This window comes from Rhinopithecus bieti, unplaced genomic scaffold (assembly GCF_001698545.2).
Source record: "Rhinopithecus bieti isolate Rb0 unplaced genomic scaffold, ASM169854v2 scaffold_9420, whole genome shotgun sequence".
Taxonomy (NCBI): domain Eukaryota; kingdom Metazoa; phylum Chordata; class Mammalia; order Primates; family Cercopithecidae; genus Rhinopithecus; species Rhinopithecus bieti.
In genome coordinates this window covers 110,717-134,833 of record NW_016806134.1, presented here as the reverse complement: position 1 = coordinate 134,833, position 24,117 = coordinate 110,717, and the positions used below count along the sequence as shown (strand labels likewise).

General features: G+C 33.6%; 1 protein-coding gene across 1 annotated transcript in view; it reads left to right on the top strand.

Moving 5' to 3' along the window:
- The window catches only part of KCNT2 (potassium sodium-activated channel subfamily T member 2), a 226,476-nt gene that overhangs the window by 95,234 nt on the left and 107,125 nt on the right, over positions 1-24,117 (top strand). Inside the window, 1 exon segment of the mRNA XM_017874830.1 lies at positions 4,149-4,257. Within this exon segment, the coding sequence (XP_017730319.1) occupies positions 4,149-4,257 (109 nt within the window).

The following is a 24,117-nucleotide window of genomic DNA, read 5'->3' as shown; positions in this document are numbered from 1 at the left end:
CTTGGCCTCTCAACTCTGAATTTGTTACAGGACCAAAGGGTTCATATGCCCACTACACAGTAACATACCAATACGCTGAGACAAGAGGGTTAGCAGCAAAGAAAGAGTTTAATGATTACAGTAGACCCAAACAAGGAGACAGGAGACCCTCAAATTCATCTCCCTGAGGAGATAGAGTTTTTAAGGAGATGGTGGAGATCAGGGGGATATTGGGATCATTGACTGGATGGAGATAGAGTTTTTAAGGAGATGGTGGAGATCAGGGGGATATTGGGATCATTGACTGGATGGAGTAAGAGGCATGAAATAATCGGAGTGTGGATACAGTCTTCTTTGATGAGTCAGCTCTTCTTGGGGTCATAAAGAGTAGCTAGCATCAATGGGGATCCTTCAGACCAGCTGATGTCAGCAGTTTCACCAGTATGCAGAACCTTAAAGAATATCTCAAATGGAAAAGTTAATGTCTTACAATGCTTAAGTTGTAATCTCTAGAGCACTTAAGGGATGCTATAGCCTTGCGGCAGTGTTTATGTGGTTTGTGGGCAATAGGGAAACAACTACGAGGAAGTGGGTCAGAAAGTAAGCGGACCTAATGATTCATGCTGAATGGTGCTGCAAGCTTGTTTTATTTTCATTTCTCCTCCTTCTTTCTTTTAAAATTAGTTTTATAAAATTTATAGGGATGGTTTTATTTTAGTTGGATGTGTCAAGAGTAACCCTATTTACGTAATCAAATCTTATAAGGTGGAATGCTGAAGAGCTGGAAAACATGAAAACCAATTAGGAAGTTGTTAGCCTAGAGGAAAGAACACCAGAGTTTGAATAACAGTTCCCAATTCCTTAGCTGTAATTCCAAAACAAGGAATCTCTGAAACATGAAAATATTTTTGTATTCTTGGTGGTAAAACACAAAATTATCTGAAATTATTTGGTGGTAGTTCCTGCACTGAACTGCCATGAAGCTATTTAACCCTTTATTTTTTCTACTTAGTATAAATATTCACACATTTAGCTGTAGAAACAATGATATTTTTAGGAATAGGTTGTTCCTTGGATATGTTATATAGTGTCTGGTAGATGAAACATATTGCCTTCTAAAATCTGAATATTTTTTAATTCTGAAATTTGATATCTCAGTCATAAGAATTATGGATGTATTAGAAACCTGTAGTAAGTAGTGAGAATGACAATGGGGAAAAAAGAGAGGGGAATTTGATTGTATAATCCATAAACTTTGGCTATTACAATGTATTGGGAAATGAGGGGCAGTTAGTATGAAAGAATGTTTTCAATATTTTAATTCAGGCTAAGGATTAGTGGTTAGTTCTAAAAAATGTCCCAGGAGGAAGGATGGATTTGGACCTGAGAGGACAAGTCTAGATATACAAGCAGTTCTATTTTGCAGATTGAATTTTAACTCTCTGTGATACATGCAAACAAATATTATTATCCAGTTGAATAGTCTATCACATCTTTTTCCTTGTATTTTCCATTCATAGAAATTAAATAGCTTTTTTAATGAAAAGAGTACTGAATTTACGTTTTGTCTAACAAAGGCTTTCATGATAATTATATATTAACTTATTTATCTAAAAAAATGGTTATTTTCTCTGATCCAATACTCTCTTTTCTAATAAATATTTTGCAACACTTCCTACACTATTTTGAAGTGAAATTCAGAGTAAGTATAACTATCCATACACATAAAGTATAAAAAATTAGTATAATATTCTAAATCTAATATGAAAGAAAAAATGGAAATAATAATAAAAAGCATGTTTTTTAAATATGTAAACACTCAGGCATGAATACACAAGAAGATATGGGAAAAAAAAGACACTTTTACCAATGACAAGGTGCTAGCTTTTGACTGATATGTAACATATATTAATTTTTATTAATGAGTCACATACAATGCTAAATGTAATAAAGTAAATTTTCTCTTAATTTACACCACGGTGCATCCCTAGATAATTCAGCGTACAATGGAACAATGCACACATACTTTGTGTTTATGTGTAAAATTGCCACCTTTTTACACATAAAATTGATGGTACTACATATATTTTTTGTTGAAAGGGCTGATCGACACTGTAAAACTTTCACCAAATGTAGAAAAAAGACACATGCAAACACAAAAATGACTACCTGAAATTTAGGAGTCTTTTGCTTCCTTCTAATTTTCTCTGATTAGTACGCTTTTTGAAACATTAGCCAGTGCATCAAAATATTCCCACAGCTATTGTCCTCCAAACTCAGATGCACACATTTATTGAAGAAAAGGGAGGAGACCTTTTTTTTTTTTTTTTTTTTTTTTTTTTTTTACTTTTCAACTATTGAAGGAAAATACAATGAGATATTTTCAAAGTATCACACATCCATCACATTTTCTCACATTTCCCTACTGAAAGAAATATGGTTTGTGCACTATAGTAAGGAAAAGTTAATAACTGCATATGCTACATTGCATATATGGTAATCATACCTTCCAAATTTTCTGTTAGAGTTTGAAATTTTAAAATTCTGTGTCATAATAAATGTACATATTTTTCTCAGATCATCTGTTCTAATTTTTGATTTGAAATTTATGGGTCCTCTATGTATTGATATCATATGATTCTACAGTAATAACATTCCGGGTTTAGCAGTTTTGTCACACTGTTTTCACACATTGGGCATGCACACTCAAAATTATTTTGAGATAATATTGAAATGATAGTTTAAAGACACTGTTCTTTTGCATTATGTACACTTCTCTGGATTCAAAATTGTATCTAGAATCTGCTTGCAGATTCTTTCCTGCAAAGCAATAAATAATCTGGTTATGTATTTTAAAAACATTTTAAGTTAATTATAATATATTGACAAGTTGGTGTGGAGAGAGAAATTATTAGTAGAAACACGATATTTTTAGAGTAAGTCCTGATATATATTCATAGTATGTATTTTCTTCCATAAAATGTGAAAGAGAAACAATACAAAATGAAAACAAAATAAAAAAGTAGTATGCTTTCTCATGTACTAAATCATATTATAAAAATAGGACAGAACTAAGGTCAGTGTTTGTCCAGTGTATTTGCTAAACCATTTCCCTCATCACCTTTTCATCTTTCTTCATAAATTGTATGGTGTTATGTGTTCATTTTATAGATCTGGCTCACTGAAAATTTGATCTTCTATTTCTTAATTTTGTTAAAACTGCTATTTTCTGCCTGAGAATATTTATTTTCTTAGAACTTTAAACCTTCTCTTTATTTTAATATCAGCTATACTTTTTTATTTGGGAAAACAGGTTTTTTGTTATTTCCAAAATAAACACTATTTACTCGCTTTTTAAAAACACAACTTCTGTAGAAAATAGAATATCTGGCATCTGGACCCTCATTCCTGCATAAAAATGCTTGGCCTGAGTAGCGTCATTCTCTTTAGATGTGGCCTGCACCTTCTCACTTCTAACACTATTATTTTTATGTGATTGAATTTCAGCAGCCATTTATTATGTTTTCTGGCTGGACCCTATCATCTTTTGAGTGTATGACTTTTAGGTATTTGGAGTTAAAGTACAATTTCAAGTTCAATTTATTTTAGCAAATTCTATTGCTTGATATTACAATTATTTTCATAGTATCAAATCTATTTCTTCTATGCTAGGCACATATTATCTGCTAAATCTTTTAATAATTACTTTCTAAAATTTATGCTGTGTTATTATAAATTTGATATATCAATACTCTTCTAAATCAGTACTGTTGTGTTTTATACCATAGAATGATCAGAACAAAAGGAGATTTTATAAAGTATTTGATATATTTTAGACCACACCTCAAACCCACCTGCTAGGCATAGGAAGATTAAGCATTTTACCAAAAGTTGCCAATTTTGTTAAGACAGGGTTAAGCATTTTAGCAAAGGTTGCTAAATTTGTTGAGATAGGAGTGACCCCCACGCCAGTCACTTAACTCGTACTCCAGTGCTCTCTCTTAGCTCGCTCTTATTTCCTGGGAATAAAATTGCACTTGTAAAAACATCTCTAAAAAAAGTATGTTTATATTGAGACTTTTGCCATTTTATTCATTTTGTTTTATTTTCTATATTTTATTACTCTCCAAAGGTAAATTATTCTAATTTACCTATTTTATTTCAAACAGATCATGTTGTTTGTGAAGAAGAGTTTAAATACGCCATGTTAGCTTTAAACTGTATATGCCCAGCAACATCTACACTTATTACACTACTGGTTCATACCTCTAGAGGGCAGTAAGTATATTTTTTCTTTAAGATAACCTTTTAAATTATATAAAAAACAATAAGAGCAGTTACGTGATTTAGAAATATAGAAGGCCAACGTATACAGCTAGATATGTACCTGTATTTGAATTTGCGTGAGTTATCTTTATCTGATAGATGAATATAGACATATTAAGGAATCCAAGACATAGAAAATTGACAGTGGTTTGCTGTCTTTTCTCAGTAGTCTTGAGATCGTTTGTTGCGATTTATTAATACATTCTAAGCGCCTGCACCATTTGTTAGGCCTAGGATTAGGACATGATTTTTATCTTAAAGATGAATACTTATGCAGCAAATGAAACATTTAATTAAAGGATTCTGACAGTTATTAGTATAAGAACTTAAAGTCAAATTTTTCTGTTCCTGGGGTAAGTTTTACCTGAAAGCTTAATGTACACAATTGATGTAAAATGGCAATTTTATAATATAATAATAACAAAGTAGTTGTATAAAATTAGCTAATGCAGTATAAATCACTTTTATATGCATTTCAAGGTTGGAGAAAGTTATACCATTAGAACCTTTTCTGTTCTTGTTTATTTTGATAGAGTTTTATGAAACACAGAAGTTGTTTTTGACTAAGATGATCAAAGAAAATATAACTAGTGAACATAGTCATTGCTCTTAAAGAGACAAATGTACTTCATTTCATACCTTGTCATATTTCTAATCTTATATTTCAGACAAAATGTTGATTTTCTAAGTAAATTCCACTTATGCTAGTGGTTATGATTACTCATATTAAATATTAAGTAAGTTAATTGATAATTGTTTAAGTGTCAAATCAAATAAATCCAGAAAAAGGAAAATTCTTTCTTGAGACTTATTTATAGGTGAATAAGTTGTTAATTTAAAAGTAGTAAATGCTCAGTGGTATTCTAATTAGATTTTACTGTCTTATTTCTAATTGCCTAATTGGGATGGTAAGATTTTCTTAGGAGCAATTTTCTCAAAGTTGTGAATACGAATATTTTTATTCTGTACACTAACAAGCCTTTAATCTGTGCAATAGGAAGGATATAACAGGATTAGGAATGACATTTATTTTCTTTGCAGAAAGGATCTGTCTTTTTGACGCAATTAAATAAAGTGCTAAAAATTATTTTAACACCAGTTAAGTGAACATTCATAGACTTCATCAAGTGTCTCCATTATTTTTCCGTAACATCTTTGTACGGACTCATACAACTATAATGATGACTATCTAGGCAACTTCATTGTTGTATACATGAATGATAAAATAAGTTCTATAAACACTATATAACACAGCTCATTACTCATGACTGAAGTTAAATTGCCTTGTGCATCTCCTAGTAAATATTATTTATTGACAAACAGTATTGCCTCGTGAAAAAGAATTATACTTCACATAAGTTAAAAAAGGATTTTAGTGATCCTTAGAATAAGACTTTTCCCAGTGTACTTTAATGAATTTTACCTTATTAAAAAAGAAAGCAATGTTGTGAAAACATTGTTATATAATTAAGGACTTCCTTTAAATAAGAGTGACTTGCAAAATTATTTCACAACTGTGTCACAGTAAATGTTATCATCCACCATAATAACTTTTTATAGCAGATTTACTGAAATAAAGTTTACATACTATACAATTCACCCATTTAAAGTGTACAGTTCAGTATGTTAAAAGTATATTCATAGAACTATCCAACTGTCACCACCAAATGATTTCCGAACCCCATAAAGAAATTATCTACCCTTTATCATCACCCTGCATTTCCCCCCGCTAATTCTTGCAGCCCTAGGCAACCACAATCTATTTCTGTTTTTATAGATTTACTGCAGTCTCCACAGTAGCTGGGACTATAGTCATGCGCCACCATGCACTGGTTTTTCTTTTCTTTTCTTTTTTTTTTTTTTTTTGAAACGGGGTTTTGCCATGTTGCCCAGCCTAGTCTCAAACTCCTGGACTCAAGTGATCCATCTGCCTTGGCCTTCCAAAGTGCTGGGATTACAGACCTGCGCCATTATGCTCAGCTGAAATCATTTTAGTATATTTTGTATTGCAGTAAAGAAATGAACATAAATAATGTTAAATAATTTGGTTTTGCTTTAGATTCAGGGGATATGTGTGCATATTGGTTACTTGGGTACGTTGCCTAATGGTAGAGACTGGGCTTCTAGTGTGCTGGTCACCCAACTATTGAACATTGTACATAATGTTTTGCAAGGTTCATTCATATTGTAATATGCATCAGCACTTTATTCCTTTTTACAACTGAATAATATTCCTTTGCATGGATATATCACTATTTTTCCACTCATCAGTTGGAGGGCATTTGGGTTGCTTCTAACATTTTCACAATGCTGCTATTAACATTTGTGAAAGGCTTTTGTGTGACATAGGCTTTCATTTTCCTGGTCTATATGTAGGAGTAGAATTGCTGGGTCATATGGTCACTCTGTTTAGCTTCTTTAGGAACTGTCAGAATATTTTTCCAATGGCACTTCGATTATCATCATCAATATATCAGGATGCTACTTTATTTACATCATCAGCAATATTCATAATTATCAGTTTTTGTTTTTTTTTTTTTTTACCATAACCATCCTAGTGGGTATGAAGTGGTCTCTCCAGCAACTTAGGCAGTACTCTAATACAATTCCCAAGGCTGATTAAAACTCTTATGATATAACATTTTCTTTTTATATTTTTTATTTGTTAATTCCAGTTCTAGCTGATCTGTCAGTCATAAAATAACTTATATGACTTCAGATAACTGTGTTCTTTATATTTGTAGAGAGTTCATTCTGTATTTTAATGCTTCTTAATTTTTTCCTCATTTTTCACACCTGCGCTCACTTTATTTACATTTGCGTGTTCAGTGCTTGTGGCAGTGGGATGTCTTGTTGTTGATTAAATTAGCAGTTTGATTTATTTGGCAATCTTGTCAAAAATAAGTGTATTCTCAATGAACATAAATTTGTTCTTTAGAAAAAAATTACCTTTGAACATGGACCATAATGATTTCCATAAGGAGATACTGGATTATCAGTCCAGTTTGTTAACATTCAACTGGCCCATCCTAATGACATTTCATCTTTACCAGAATATCAAAAATTTAGCAATTCATTTTCTTTCTCTTTCAATTTGTTTTCACGAGAATATTTAATTAGTCCCATCCATGAGGTAATCTTTTTCACCTCAGTAATAATCGAGGGGTAAGAAAAGAGAGAATTGATAAGAAAATACTACTTAGTTAGAGTTTACAGAAGTTTGCCACTGATTAGATATGAGTGTAGAAAAGAGAGAGGGGGAAAAAAAGAAAATCTCCTCACTTATTGACACTGGACAGTAGAAAATAATGAAGTACATAGTTGGCAGAAAGAAAAGTGGTTTGTTATTGGATATATTTGCTTTCTAATGAAGACATAATGTGGTAGGAATTGCTGCACACTCGGTTCCTGAGGCGGTGGATCGTGCCAGTCAGGCTCACAAAGGTGAAGGAGTAAGTAGTAGGGATTTGGGAGAAATGACAACTTGAGACTATTTTCTAGGAATTTATTAATTCTAGGAAATAGAGTGAAGAAAAGGAAAGCAAACATAGTATAGTATAATAAAATAAAACTGAGATAGGATTTCTAAAAGGAACTGGATTGTTAATAATATAGATGATTCCAGATTAAGACTGAGCAAGCTTTTTGGAGGCTGTTCTCTGAGGACTTCTGAAAAAACAATTTCGACAATGGGGATTTTCTTATTGTGCGAAAGTATGAACAAATTAAGGGATGATAAGAAGTGAAGTGTGTTTGGAGATTGCTACTTCATTAGGTTTGCTCGTTAATCGAAGAAAGAAAAATAATGAAAGCCCTATTGCACAGAAATGTTAAGGAAAGTTTTTTCTATGTACACAAGTATTTATCTACTTTTGTTTGCTTTTAATGTTTAAATTTTAAGTACCACTAAAGAAAAAGAGATTGAAAACGCAATGAGGGAGTAAAGGATGGGCTCCAGAGACTGGAATGTTTCTTCCTGATAAAGGAAAAATCATTTATTCCTTAGGAAGTAATGGGGGAGGCAAGCAGTGATTTACACTAACTTTATTTCTGTATAATAAGGAATACTGCATTAGTTAAAAATGTGTTCTGCCTCATGTGATGTAGTATCTCACTGAAAGTAGGAGTGGTGTTTAGTTTACACCTTAAAAACTATAGGTTCAGCATCCAGAGCAGGCTATCTGACTCAATGACGACGTCATCAGAGCACTTTGTTCTTTCTATTTTCTTATTCCAACATCTTTAGCCTATAGTCTTTACCCTTCAGGATTCTCTTATTGTAATCATAAAATGCATTCTCTGCTTCAGGCTAGTCTTCTAGGTAGGAAGATGGAAGAATGACAAAGGGGCAGATTACTGCCAGCTGAGGCTATATTGAAGGCTTTCCTTGAGTCCCACTCATTGCCTTTTAACATATAATTGGTCTGAGCCCTGTCACATGTTTCCAGACATATCTCCAGCATCCTGAAACGTTAAGTCATTTAGATTTATAGCTTTTTAATAGAGAAAGGCAAGAGGAGAGTGGTTTATAAAACATTTTGGAGTAGTCAATACAGTTTCTGTCATTTTGTCACAGATTTGTGATTATCATTAAAAATTATACATGGCAAAGAAACTATGCTTTCTTATTTTGCATAAAGAATATAAGTATATTTCACATATTCAAATGTGGGTTTGATTCTAGTTGTATCTGTTAGTTATGTAAATAGTTATAACTTGTAAAATCTATATACATCTACACATGTATTTACATACAAATACATACATATATTTATTTAGAGTTGGATGTTATTTTTTAAAAATCATTAGGTTAAATATCATAGGAATGAAATGGTAAATCAGAGGATCTTAGAAGGGAATATATTGAATCATACAAACAACTGAGATCACCTAAGTTTTACATGTGAAGTGCCACGAAGGTCATTGACAGTCATTAAAGAGAGAGCTCAAATCTGCTGATGCAATCATTCTACTGAAATAAACATTACGTATACCTATGGTACAGTTACTACATGATTTTTTTTTATAGATATTTACCTGAATTTTAATGTTTCCTGTCAAAAACCAAACCAGTCATATTATTATTTTTATAAAATGTATTATACAGAAATTTATCTCATTAAAGCTGCAGCTAAAATTATACTCTTCAGGAATCAGAAATCCTAATCACAAACAAAATTCTTTCTGTTTTGTAGTAGGCATCCTGCAACCTCAGGAAGGAAATGTGGCATAGAGGAAAGAACACTGGTTTTGGCAGACAGAAATGGTTGACTCATTAACTGCCAAACTCAATTAACATTGAACCAACCTGCTCCATTTAATTTTCAGTCATATTATATGGAAAGTTGAGATAATTTTTATCTAATCCATTTACTTATTCACTTATTTAGTAATTAGTCATTGAATATTTACTGTGTGATAGAACGATTTCAGGTGTTCTTTAAAAACCAACGGAAAAATCTCTGCTCTTGGGGAGCTTTTATTCCAATTAGAGAGACAAAATAAAAAATAATAAACAAGTAAAATACAAATATTTCTGCCAGAAATAGTGCTATGGAGAAAGATTAAGTAGGTAAAGGCAACGAAGAGCACAAGGATGTAGCAATGGGTTCAATTTAAATGATACAGTCATAATATGACTTCATCAAGGAGTTGATATTTAATCAATGACCTGAGCAAATTAAAGTAATAACTATGCACATATCTGAGATAAGAGTTTTCCAGGCAAAAGGGAAAGCAGTGACTCTGAGATGCAAGCACATCTGATGACTTGAGGAACAGTAAGAAGACAAGCATAAGCCAGGCGTGGTGGCTCATGCCTGCAATTCCAATACTTTGGGATGCCAAAGCAGGCAGATCACGTGGTTTCGGGAGTTTGAGATCAGCCTGATCAACATGGAAAAACCCCATCTCCACTAAAAATACAAGATTAGCCGGGCATGGTGGTGCACGCTTGTAATCCCAGCTAATCAGGAGGCTGAGGCAGGAGAATCGCTTGAACTCGGGAGGCAGAGTTTGTAGAGAGCCAAGATGGCCCCATTGGACTCCAGCCTGGGCAACAAGAGCAAAACTCTGTCTCAAAAATGAATAAATAAATAAATAAGACAATAAAGAAGATATGCATAAATAGAGCAGAGTGAAGGAAGAGAAAGGTAGTAAAAGTTGAGATCTGAAAATAAAGCATGGGTCAGGGTCATGTAGCATCTCCTAGGCCATTATAAGAATGTTGATGAACATACAAATTTGGCTGTCATGAGCATATAAACACTGTTTAAAGCCTTGAAACTGGATGAAGTCAACCCACAGGATTACTTTGAAAATTATGTAACCACGCCCAGCCATAGCAATTGGTCTTTAGTTGTCTCATTGGCTTTGTTAATCTGTATCAGTCAGAATCTATAAAAGTAAAAGTCAGTCTTTTAATTTGGTATCAATATTGGCAGTTTGAGAGAGACAGGAGAAGGCAAAACAGGATACCCAGATAGACAGGCTGCATTTGTGATGGAGTAGAAAAAAAGTCCCATGCCTTGCATGTTTGTATTTTATATCTAAATCAGAATATTCCTAGGCCTATACCAAAAAATCACAGTTTCATGACTATAAGAGAATAAATGTTCATAATTTTATTTAGATTTTTTTTGAACAATGACATTAATGAACAAGAGTAGATATTAGAATGCAAGAACACCGATGGCGTGCTTTTAACCATGACCAATCTTTTGATTCACTGTCTTAAATATTACGGAAATTAGAATTAAATGTATTTTGAGAAAAAAGTGATTTAAATACCTATAATACTGAACCTTTTATTTTCAAGTGATACATTATTCAATCATAGATTTTATAGAAGAAAGCCACCATGAGTTACAGGAAGTATAACATTCTTTTGTCTGCTTAAAAGGTGTATGTTTTTAGTGACCATTTGAAAGTGTATGTGGAGGAAATGAACTGTATAAAGAATTGAAGAGGCCTTAAATAAGAAAAATGCATTTGAAAATAAAGCAGAAGACATAAATATTAAAATATAGATATCAGAGAAAATCATTGTTAACTTCTATAAGTTTAAGCAAATAATAGTTGCTATTAATTAAAATACTGACAACATATTATGACAAGTATATTTTGAAATAACGTTATTTTGATTTATGAGACCAAAGAAAGAGAAGGTTTCAAATACTAATCAGTTGGTGTATGATACGAATGTATATTTGAAGTACTTTGAATGGATGAAAATATTTAACAATTCCAATGCTATATTTTATAAATACATCAAAAGTAAGGGGAAGCTAATTTGCTTTTACATTGCTGCAGAATTATTTTTAAAAAGTTGCAGTATTGTAAATATGCTCCTCAGAGGGTTATTTCATAAGAAGTTCTTCATTAACTTACTGGGAAAGTATGTTATTTTCACAAACAAGTTCAAACAGCAGATCTAGATATTGCCACAATGCTCCTTGTGAAATGAAAATTCTCATAAACATTAGCTGTCAAGTTTATCTGTTGTGTTCAAAGTAATTGGTGTCTTTAAAAATAGAAAAGAAAAACAGAATACCTGATTTACATTTTTTTCTTAGCTTTCAAGATTTCATTATGCCTGTATTCAATTGCTAAGTTTAAAATTATAGAAAGATGGTTTTGTTCAGTTTTCTATCATGAGCATTTAAGCTTAAGGGAATTTTAGGATTCCTCAAGTAACTATTTCAACAGAGACTGCTTAATAATTTTGCAAAATCTGCAGCCACAGTGGAAACACATTAAGCCAAAATGCAATGTAATTAATTTGTGTGTATGCTGTATAAAAACTGATTCTGTAATTTCATATGGCTGCCAAATTTGTGTTCCAAGGCAAAATTAGTGTTTTTTGGATGGCGCATTAACTACCTTTTCCTGAAAAATAAAAATTACATAATTCAAGGGAGTTCAGAAATATTAAGTTAAACATATTTTTAATGACATTTTAAAAACCTTTTAATTGAACCAAATTGTTTTTCATTTTCTTTTTTTTTTTTTTTTTTTTGAGGACGGAGTCTCACTCTCTCTGTCGCCCAGGCTAGAGTACAGTGGTGCAATCTTGGCTCACTGCAAGCTCTACCTCCCGGTTCATGCCATTTTCCTACCTCAGCCTCCCGAGTAGCTGGGACTACAGGCACCCGCCACCACGCTTGGCTAATTTTTTGGATTTTTAGTAGAGACGGTGTTTCACCGTGTTAGCCAGGATAGTCTTGATCTCCTGACCTGGTGATCTGCCTGCCTTGGCCTCCCAAAGTTCTGGGATTACAGGCGTGAGCCACCACGCATGGCCTAATTTGAACCAATTTTAAACTTACACGAAAGTTGGAAAACCAGCAGAGTTCACACATACCCTTCCCACACATAAACTTCCCTTAACATTTACCTTTTATAATCATAGTACAGTTATCAAAAGAAGGGGTTAACATTGGTACAATACCATTGACTAAATTATAGGCCTTATTTGAGTTTTATTTTCTTCATTAATGTCTATTTTCTGTTCCAGAACTCTAAGATCCTGCATTGCCTTTAGCTGTTATTTCTCCTTAACCTCCTCCAATTTGTAACACTTCTTGTGGATGAGATTGGAATCAATATAAACTCATGATTGTCTATGTATATAAACAAAAAAGATAGATACAGAAATACAGATGTGCCTCCCATGTATGTCTGCTAGTATATATACTTATAATTCCTTACTGTGCCTCTGAGACAGAATAGAGGCAATGACATCTCAGTAGCAATGAGCAAACATGTCTTAGTAGATTTGTGATACTATAGAAGAATACCTGAGACTGGGTAATTTATAAAGACAGATTTATTTTCTTGGGAAGTCCAAAATTCAGGACCGGAGTCTTGTGAGGGCCTTCTTACTGTGTCATCCCATGGCAGAAGGCGGAAGGGCAAGAGAGTATATGTAAAAGAGAGCTAATGGGGAGGATGAACTCGTGTTTATAACAAACCCATTCTCCAGCCATAGGATGTTAATCAGTTCTATGAGACAGAGTCCTATGAACTAATAAGGCCTTATTAGGCCCCACTTCCCAACACTGTGGCATTGGACATTAAGTTTCCAACACACGAACTTTAGGGAACATACTCAAATCCTAGCAGCACTTAAGGCTCAGCTCTTGATTGGTAAACATCATCCTCTAATATAAATATCCAGGGCTCCTTGGAGTATTGGTTGATTCCAGGAATGGGGCAGGTAAAATACAAGATAAGCCTGAAAAATGTTGTCGTGGCAGAAAGTAAGGAATTGCTCAGAATATGGGGACTGGTCAAAAGAAACAACATGAAAGAGGTCCTAATGGGCTAAGGTGGAATCTTTGGGCAACAAAATAAATAATGATATTAGATTTTAACCCATAAAATAAAATAAATATCCAGTAGTCCATTCTAATATAAATAAGTAAATAGGGGATAAGGCATAGCTCTTTCTTACTAAAGAATTCTGATTAATAAATGTAGAAGGAAAGAGAAAAATATGAAGTCACCATTAGGCAAACACTACAGTAATAATTGTGATCCTCAATGAGTAGTAATATTAGAGGTGAAAGTTTGAGGAGAACTAGTATAATTGTGTACTTTTGACACGTCTCCCTAAGATAGTTAATAACTATGAAGGGAAAATTTGTAACTTTATCATGGAGAAACCTGGGAGACACCATCTTAATTTAACCAAGGGATCAAGTAACCATAATCAATAAAGATGTTTTCATGTTGCCTTTCATATGATACACTAAGAAGTTACTTTGGTATTCCTGGTAACATTTTCTAATCATGTGAAAACATCAAAACACATCCATATTGAGAGCATTTTACAAAATAACTGCCTGAATCTCTTTAAAATTTCAGGTCTTTAGCAAAGAAAGACTGAGGAATTAAAAATTTATTTTAAAACCTTTAGTCAGCTTAACTGGAGGGGTTTTAAATATTTGGAGATAGTATTTTGACTAGAGGACTTTCCCCTGCAAAACCTTTATAAAAATATGTACTTGGAAGAAAAGATAGGCCAGCAAATGCCAAATAAAGCAATGCTTTGCTCTGTCTTACTGCCTTGAACCCAAATTCAAAGTAGAACTCTTAAGGATCTGAACTACACCAGACAGAAGCCTTCAATGTTTCTCTGACCATTAGGCTAATGAACTCAGATGAAAATTAGCCATGAGATCTTCCTTGTCTGTTATGCTCTGGCATCCAGAATCTCCAAACACTGTGATAAGGGAAAATAAAAAATCCATTGTCATTTACCATCACCAGAAAAGTAGGACTGAGAAAGACCACAAGACAGGAGGAAAGCGAGGAAGGAGGCAGAGATAGGAAGATAGGAAGACTTTGTTTCCCTTGAATCCTGAGCTCCTCACAGAGGCCCCAGCGAATCAGCTGTCATGTGAAAGGAGGAGAAAGTTTCTTAAAAGTAATAGGGATTACAATTACCACAATGACTGCAAAAAAAAAAGGTTGGGGTAGCATGCTCAAATGAACTATTTTTAGTTCCCTTGGAAGTTTCACACTCAAAACTGTGACAGAGAACTATATAACTATATTTTGTAACCTGGCAAATCTAGTTCAGTCACCCTCCTCCTTAGGGTAAAGAATAAAGTAGCAGTGAGGATGAGAGGCATTTTGATTTCCTTTTAGAGTGAAACACACACACACACACACACACACACACACACACACACACACACAGTTTAAAGTCTTAATGTGTTTGATTGCTATAAATGTGCTAATTATTAGTTGGCATATAAAACTTGAACTTTATTTGATATAACTTTCTTAAAACTGAGCCTCTATTTTCATTAATAGATTAAAGTATGTTTTTGAGTGGTTTCAGTCAGATTTGAAGGTATTAACAGACTTGTTTTCCAAACCCCACTTCTCCTTCCCACTCCTACTACCCCACACCACCAGCTACCTGGTGATTTTCTGACTGCAACAAGGTAGGGAAACGCCCTTTATCAATGGGTGTGTAATAGGTCCATGACTCATTCTGGTATCATAAACTTCTCAGGTAGACAGTGTAGCTACTCATTATCTAGCTGCTGACAACAGCTAATGTCATCTTCTGGCAAGCTTCCTGGTGAGCCATAAGTCTCATGCCTACTTCTTGTTTTGAGGACACACATCTGCCCTACTTACTACTTCACAGAGCTTTTTTATGAATGGGCTCCTGGGATTCAACTGCTTCTCAGTCATCTCTGATTGGTTGTCTAGTTGCATCATTCTGGTGTCCCCTTAGGCTTCTTCAGGTAACCTTTGGGGCATATCCATTACCTCATCAATCGATGTATGAGAAAGATATATATATATATAAAGCCACTATCTATGGCAAACTCTCATCTTCCTCTGTGTGTATGTGTGTGTCTGTGTTTGTATGTTTGTGTGTGTGTGTGTGTGTGTGTGTGTATGTGTGTGGTGGGGGGGTGGGATGCTTGTGGTGACTCTTATCCGGCAAACTCAACCAATTCTCTTAACTTACTTCATGCCCCTGCATATCCCCTTCATAGGCTGCTGTTCAGCTAACTATGTCCTGAGAAAAAATGTGGAACTTTCTGCTGCGTAGATTTCCAAACGTGGAAAGGCGTTTTTCTTATTTCTATCTCACATCCTTCCCTTTCTTTCCTCTGTAGGATATGAATTTCACTTCATCAGGGTACTACATAATGGTTAATACTTGCTCTTCTAAACTCTCCCACCTTGCACTATTCTGCTCTAACTTACATGGATCTTCGTGGTCATAGTATTAATTTGCTAGTTCTGCCATAGAAAACTACCACAGACTGGGTGGCTTAAACAACAGAAGTTTATTTTTTCACTGTTCTGGAGGCTAGGAGTCCTAGATCAATGTTTGGTTTCTCCCAAGTCCTCTCTCCTTGGCTTGCAGATGGCTGTATTTTCGCTGTGTCCTCACATGGGGTTTCCTCTGTTGCGGCCACATTCCTGATGTCTTTCGTGTGTCCAAATTTCCTCTTCTTAGGAGAACACCAGTCAGATTGTAATAGGACCTACATCAACAGTCTCAATTTAATCACCTCTCAAAGGGCCCATTTCCAAATACAGTCATATTCTGATATACTGTGGATTGGGCTGCAACATATGAATTGTTGGGGGATACACTTGGCTGAAGAACACCCTGGAGGTGGGCACACCATGGGTTCTAATGAAACGCATTTACCAACTGCTATTGTTGTCACTATGCAAATAATTCTGCCAGTTCCACAGAAGCCTGCTTCTTTAATCATGGGAATTAAGTAAGATGATACGTAATCCCCAGTTGTCCTTTCTCCATTTGTCCTATGGCAACAAACAAACAAGAACAAAAAAACCTACTACACAGCTGGAGATCTGAGTGGAGGTAATCACAGGAAAGGAAAATAATGATAATAGTAAATAATAGAAAATTGGGTTCTTAAACTTACTTTTCTTAAAATATAAGGCAATGTATATTGAAAATCTATACAGAAAGGCATTTTATTAGATGTATCCCAAAATCTATTTGACTGAGAAATGTTTTCCTAAGCAGATTCATTAAAATGTCAACAGGAACAAGTATTCTATTACATATTTTGAGGAATCTGGATGTTGACCCTTGTCTGGCAGTCCCATGCTTGGAAAGTGTTTAATAGCTCAGCAGTCATTATTCAATTAGATCTAAATATATCTGCTTTATTTCTTTAAGACTCTCTGTGCTCTAGTACTAATTTATTTTTGTATCCTTATCTCTCGTGATTCTCTTATATATAGCATGTACTCCAAATTACATGATCCTAAATATACTTTGTGGTTTCCGCCTTCTACATCTTTTTTTTTAATGCCGTTTCCTCTGCCTTCCTAGAAGGTTTTGTTAAATCAAAAATTCCATCTCTTCATGAATATTTTTAATCTCCCTAATTCAGTGTGATTTCTTCCTTCTATGAATCTGCATAGATGTTACTATATTCTGCCAGAGCAGGTATCATGCACTTTTTTTCTTTACTTATGAGGTTGTAATTTTGTTCAATGTAGAAAACATATCTTGCTTATCTTTAAACTTTCCATAATGTTTTTCACAATATAAATCTTCAATAAATATTAGTTAAATAAATGAAATGAAAGATGCACTAAAGGATTGAGATAGTTTTTTCTTTGGATCTATGCCCTGGTTCCAAGTAGTTTATGAACCATATGCATTTATCTGCTTTCTCTCATGAGACTCCATTGATATAATGAAAAGAAATTTTAATAAATTGTAATCTTTTATCAATGAAAATAACTAGAAAGAGTTGAATGAATTTCTGGGAGATGGAAAGTAAGCAAAGCAATATTTTCTGTGGGAAATCGCAGCCCAGACTTTCTTTAAAGGGTGATACAGTAAGACAAAACATCAGTCCCCAGTGAAGCTTTGGGGTACAAGGTACCTAGAAAAAGAGGGCAAATATTAATTCAAGTTATGTATATTGAACGAGGACTTACACCTCTTTCATGAATCACAGTACTATTTCCCTGCAGTTAAGTCTAGCCAGACATTTACCATCAGGAAAAATACATTTTTTTTTCATAGAATAATTTAAAGAAAATGAAGTCTACCTTAGCAGATAATTTGGAACTGGGTTCCAGTTCTCTATAATCTGGTATTTGAGAGGCTCCAGACTGAGTAGTCTAATTTCTTCTTGCTTACTATAAGGTAAAACCTACCATTTTACAAATCATGTTCACAGACAAAGGAATCCATTTAATATCCTTATGCCTTGTACTCAAAATTTGAAATATGGCTCTTGTTATTTGCTGAATATCAGCATGCAGGATGAGATGAGAGAAATATATCCAGCTAAAGGATAGCAGCTGCTTCTGTTTGTACTGAAATTGTTTTGGGTCTATAGCGAAGGTTGGGTGTTACACTCTTAGCAAACATAGAGTTTTAAAAAAACAAGACTATAATATTTAAAAGGAAAGTCAAATATATATTTTGGAAACAAGGAGAGTTTCATTAAGTGAAAACAAAAGTACATTAACAAGAGATTCAAAGATGTATTTGAAAAGTAGAGTAGTACAAATAATAATTTAGAAGACTATATTGAAGTATCATAAAGGGTGGTGATGATTGTTCAAAGGAATAAAATCTTACCAATTTTGTTTTGTACAGACTTAAATATTTAACTTAAATTTCTGTTGACTATGATTCTGGAGGTGCCGATTTTCTCTTCTGTAGTAAGGGGATAAAAGGGCCATAACAAATAAATACACAACTCCAAAAGAACTTAAAATGATGATAATTATTATTCCCAGGAAGACTCAAACAGAAGAGCAGTTGTGGTGCAGAAATGGAGAGGAAAGACCTGTTGAATGATTGCTGAAATAAAAAAGAAAATTTGTTTTAGAAGATAATCTCACAGAAATATTGAGGATTTTAGATAAAATGCAGACTTGGAATATATAAGCAAAAGACTAGAAGCACAGGAGATCAATCCAGAAAAGATGATATCTGCTTTGGTAGCAGTTCCACCAAGAGAAGATAGAGAAAATGATAGTTAGAAATTGCAAGAGAAGAGGAGAGACTCAAGCCTGTAAATTGTTAGGGTCTCTTGAGTGTGAGTCATAATAAGTGAACAAGAACCACTCTTAGATACTTAGCATTGCCAAATTATAAAACACTAATGATGAAGAAAATTTTCTGAAAAGAAAGAGGAAAAAAAATAGTATTGATTAGAGTTTTAAACTTTAGATAAGACTACACATTGCCTAGTGTTAAGTATAAAGAGAAATATAAAGGAATATGGAGAGTCACAGAGTCATTGGGAAAGCAAGGAAGTTACTCTTTATGTTAAACTTGTGTAAACAATTCCCACTACCACACCAAGCAACTAACCAGATAAAGGAGCTTTGGTCTCTAAAAGCCCCAGAACAATACTACCTCTACTAGCCATCCGCTGCAACACAATGGATGCCTCCTACCCTGACTGTTTCCTCTCTTAGCTCAATTCCAAAAAAAATGCCTACATTTGTATCTGTTTGATGGAACCCAGGCCACATGTCTGCACCACAGCTAGAACCAATGATTCCTAAAATTTACCACTAAAAGGGGTCTAAATTAGAAAATCAGGCCCTCAGTCTCAACAAGAGATTGGAATAAATTAAAACAACATATACAATGGAATGCATCTGTTTATTCTCCCAGCTGGAAAACAAAATCGTAAACTCCAAGAAATAAAGAGTTTAGGGTAAAGCAAATTAAAACACGCCATAATATAGAGCAATAAGTAGTCAGTCAGTCAGGGAAATTATTTGAACATTCTTTCTGGATGACTCAGGGAACTGCAGATAAGGTCATATAATTGAAGCCCTCCATTTGACTCTACAGTGACCTCTATTGCAATCAACATAATAATGTAATCACTGCTCACAGGCTCTCTACTTTAAATCTGAAGTCATAGACTTATAGCTAATAAACAAAATACAAATATTTACAACTTCAACAATGTTCATGATTTAACAAAGAAATCTTGAAATAAAAGTGAGGAGAAGGTAGAGAAACGAAGAGGGTAGCTAATATCATCCCCAGGTTCCAAAACAGAAAATCAAGACTCTGTCTATAGTTAGTGAAACAGAATTTTAAGTATGGCAAGTTAAAACTACCTAGTAAATCAGAGACTGCATGTGAAATAAATTCTATCAGTGAATAGGTTTTATTTGGCTGCCAACATGGTGTCAACATTTTTTTTTTCCTTTTGAATTGTTTCTTCGAATTTGCAGTTCAGTAGACATCCAACAACAAATTCACTACAAGTTTGAACACTACTTATTGTCCTATATCTGACCTGATTCATGTATTTACTTTACTAAATGTGCTCTGTAGACACTAGAGTCAAAACGCTGGAAAATAGAAATGAAAATAGCAATATGATTATATAAGCAACTCTGGGGAAATTCACTGTGAAAACATTATTTTCTCTTATATCTTACAGGAGGAGGTCAATAGGTAGTACCTACAATAATAGGGTAGTAAATGTGGTAACATATTATTAAGAAATGTCTTAAAACTCTTTGAAGTAAGCTCAGAATTTGGAAGCATGTGTTTTAATTATTATTATTATTATTTTGGGTCAAAATTTAAGCTATGAATGAGAAAATAGCATTTAATTAAGGGTTAAAATATTATTATAGTTTGGTCATTTATTTAGTCATTTTATAAATAATCATCACATGCATCCATACTATGTAAGGTACCGTGTTAGCACTTTGGGGAATATAAACTTGAATACATTGTGATCACAAATCAGACAGTAGTCTGATTAACAGGTGATTACTCAGACTAAGTGCAGGGCAGGATACAATTTAACATTGTTTTATACGTATTTGGAATGTATTGCAAATTTCTGCTAATGGATTTGTTTTGCTAATAAAGATTCTTTTAGTTATGGTAAGATTAATTACTTGAGAAGAAGTCAAATGACAACATGGAGAGACAGCAAAAGTGTCCTAGTTATAATTATTTTAAAAGGGCAAATGATAAAATGTAAATAACAGTAATAGGAGGTTCCTAAGTTCCTATATGTCTAAGAATTAATATTGATGGAATGTATCTTTCCTAGAAAATTCACTACAATGTTTTAAAGTAAAGGTACAGATATAGCAAATACTCAATGGCTTGAAGCACTTAAACAGAAGTGAAGCATATGGTATTCACTAAGCAAGCAGGCTGTGATCTGTGCAAGACAGGGGAAAGTACAATGTAGCCATAAAATTTTATTAATGCTGAAATAGAACAGTTTAAAATCAGTGAGATATAACTTATTTAATAATGGAATTAAAGAGCTGAGGATGCAACTCCAATATTACAAGTGAATTTATTTTTTCACCTGGCAGTTTAAAAGTAGATGAAAAGTCTTAACACGATTTTAGGGTATTTTTTTTGTGTGGTGATAGTGGGAATTAAATGAACACTTCAAAAAACCCTTTGGAGTTACTGAAGGAGAAATCAACATTAAGGGCAGTGAATTTAAGCTAATTTCATGTACAACCAACCTTTTAAATCTAACTTTTGCACTCTTTTTTATTTCTCATTGAAGTAGATGCCTTTCAAAACAGTGTTCATTGTTTATGATCAGTGTCAATAATGCATGAAAACCATTTAGCATTTTCCTATTTTCTCCACTTTTGACGGCCATTTTCTTATCCTGAAAATGGCAAACAGCTTTCCGGTTCCATCTGGTGGTAGAAAATTGATTACCATGCTTTATATTGTGTCTGCAACTTTTAATCTTAGAACTCAGATTTCTAATTTGATGCTTGGTGACCTACAATGTTGGGGCAGTTCCACTATTCAAGAACTGGAATTCATAAGCATCTTCCTAGTAGACTGAGGTGTCTTAATTTTTTTTTTTATTACTTCTATCTGGAGTTCTCAAGTACTTTTCTTTCTAGATATTCTGCATCTATACAGTCAGTTCTGTCTGCAGATTTACAAGAATAAAAGTTCATACAATATAAAGTTATGTGTTAGCTGTTTATTTTGTAAACTCACCTATTTTGGAAGCTTCTGTGTACCCCACATACCCCTGTACCATAAATTATATTTGTCTTTCCAATGGCACAGGCTACGATTTGTCAGAATTATTTATTTGACCTACAGTGGCTAAACTGTAGATTCCTAACATTGATAGTAAAGGCACAATGATAATACCATTTAAATATTTTAATTTTAAATAAAGTTTGCAATAATTGTGAAATAATGTAATTCATGAGCACAAAAAATCACCCTGGGAAGTATACAAATAACAAAATGGTTGCAACCAAAGTGACATTATTTCCATAGATTATNTTTAATATCCTTATGCCTTGTACTCAAAATTTGAAATATGGCTCTTGTTATTTGCTGAATATCAGCATGCAGGATGAGATGAGAGAAATATATCCAGCTAAAGGATAGCAGCTGCTTCTGTTTGTACTGAAATTGTTTTGGGTCTATAGCGAAGGTTGGGTGTTACACTCTTAGCAAACATAGAGTTTTAAAAAAACAAGACTATAATATTTAAAAGGAAAGTCAAATATATATTTTGGAAACAAGGAGAGTTTCATTAAGTGAAAACAAAAGTACATTAACAAGAGATTCAAAGATGTATTTGAAAAGTAGAGTAGTACAAATAATAATTTAGAAGACTATATTGAAGTATCATAAAGGGTGGTGATGATTGTTCAAAGGAATAAAATCTTACCAATTTTGTTTTTGTACAGACTTAAATATTTAACTTAAATTTCTGTTGACTATGATTCTGGAGGTGCCGATTTTCTCTTCTGTAGTAAGGGGATAAAAGGGCCATAACAAATAAATACACAACTCCAAAAGAACTTAAAATGATGATAATTATTATTCCCAGGAAGACTCAAACAGAAGAGCAGTTGTGGTGCAGAAATGGAGAGGAAAGACCTGTTGAATGATTGCTGAAATAAAAAAGAAAAATTTGTTTTAGAAGATAATCTCACAGAAATATTGAGGATTTTAGATAAAAATGCAGACTTGGAATATATAAGCAAAAAGACTAGAAGCACAGGAGATCAATCCAGAAAAGATGATATCTGCTTTGGTAGCAGTTCCACCAAGAGAAGATAGAGAAAATGATAGTTAGAAATTGCAAGAGAAGAGGAGAGACTCAAGCCTGTAAATTGTTAGGGTCTCTTGAGTGTGAGTCATAATAAGTGAACAAGAACCACTCTTAGATACTTAGCATTGCCAAATTATAAAACACTAATGATGAAGAAAATTTTCTGAAAAAGAAAGAGGAAAAAAAATAGTATTGATTAGAGTTTTTAAACTTTAGATAAGACTACACATTGCCTAGTGTTAAGTATAAAGAGAAATATAAAGGAATATGGAGAGTCACAGAGTCATTGGGAAAGCAAGGAAGTTACTCTTTATGTTAAACTTGTGTAAACAATTCCCACTACCACACCAAGCAACTAACCAGATAAAGGAGCTTTGGTCTCTAAAAGCCCCCAGAACAATACTACCTCTACTAGCCATCCGCTGCAACACAATGGATGCCTCCTACCCTGACTGTTTCCTCTCTTAGCTCAATTCCAAAAAAAATGCCTACATTTGTATCTGTTTGATGGAACCCAGGCCACATGTCTGCACCACAGCTAGAACCAATGATTCCTAAAATTTACCACTAAAAAGGGGTCTAAATTAGAAAAATCAGGCCCTCAGTCTCAACAAGAGATTGGAATAAATTAAAAACAACATATACAATGGAATGCATCTGTTTATTCTCCCAGCTGGAAAACAAAATCGTAAACTCCAAGAAATAAAGAGTTTAGGGTAAAGCAAATTAAAACACGCCATAATATAGAGCAATAAGTAGTCAGTCAGTCAGGGAAATTATTTGAACATTCTTTCTGGATGACTCAGGGAACTGCAGATAAGGTCATATAATTGAAGCCCTCCATTTGACTCTACAGTGACCTCTATTGCAATCAACATAATAATGTAATCACTGCTCACAGGCTCTCTACTTTAAATCTGAAGTCATAGACTTATAGCTAATAAACAAAATACAAATATTTACAACTTCAACAATGTTCATGATTTAACAAAGAAATCTTGAAATAAAAGTGAGGAGAAGGTAGAGAAACGAAGAGGGTAGCTAATATCATCCCCAGGTTCCAAAACAGAAAATCAAGACTCTGTCTATAGTTAGTGAAACAGAATTTTAAGTATGGCAAGTTAAAAACTACCTAGTAAATCAGAGACTGCATGTGAAATAAATTCTATCAGTGAATAGGTTTTATTTGGCTGCCAACATGGTGTCAACATTTTTTTTT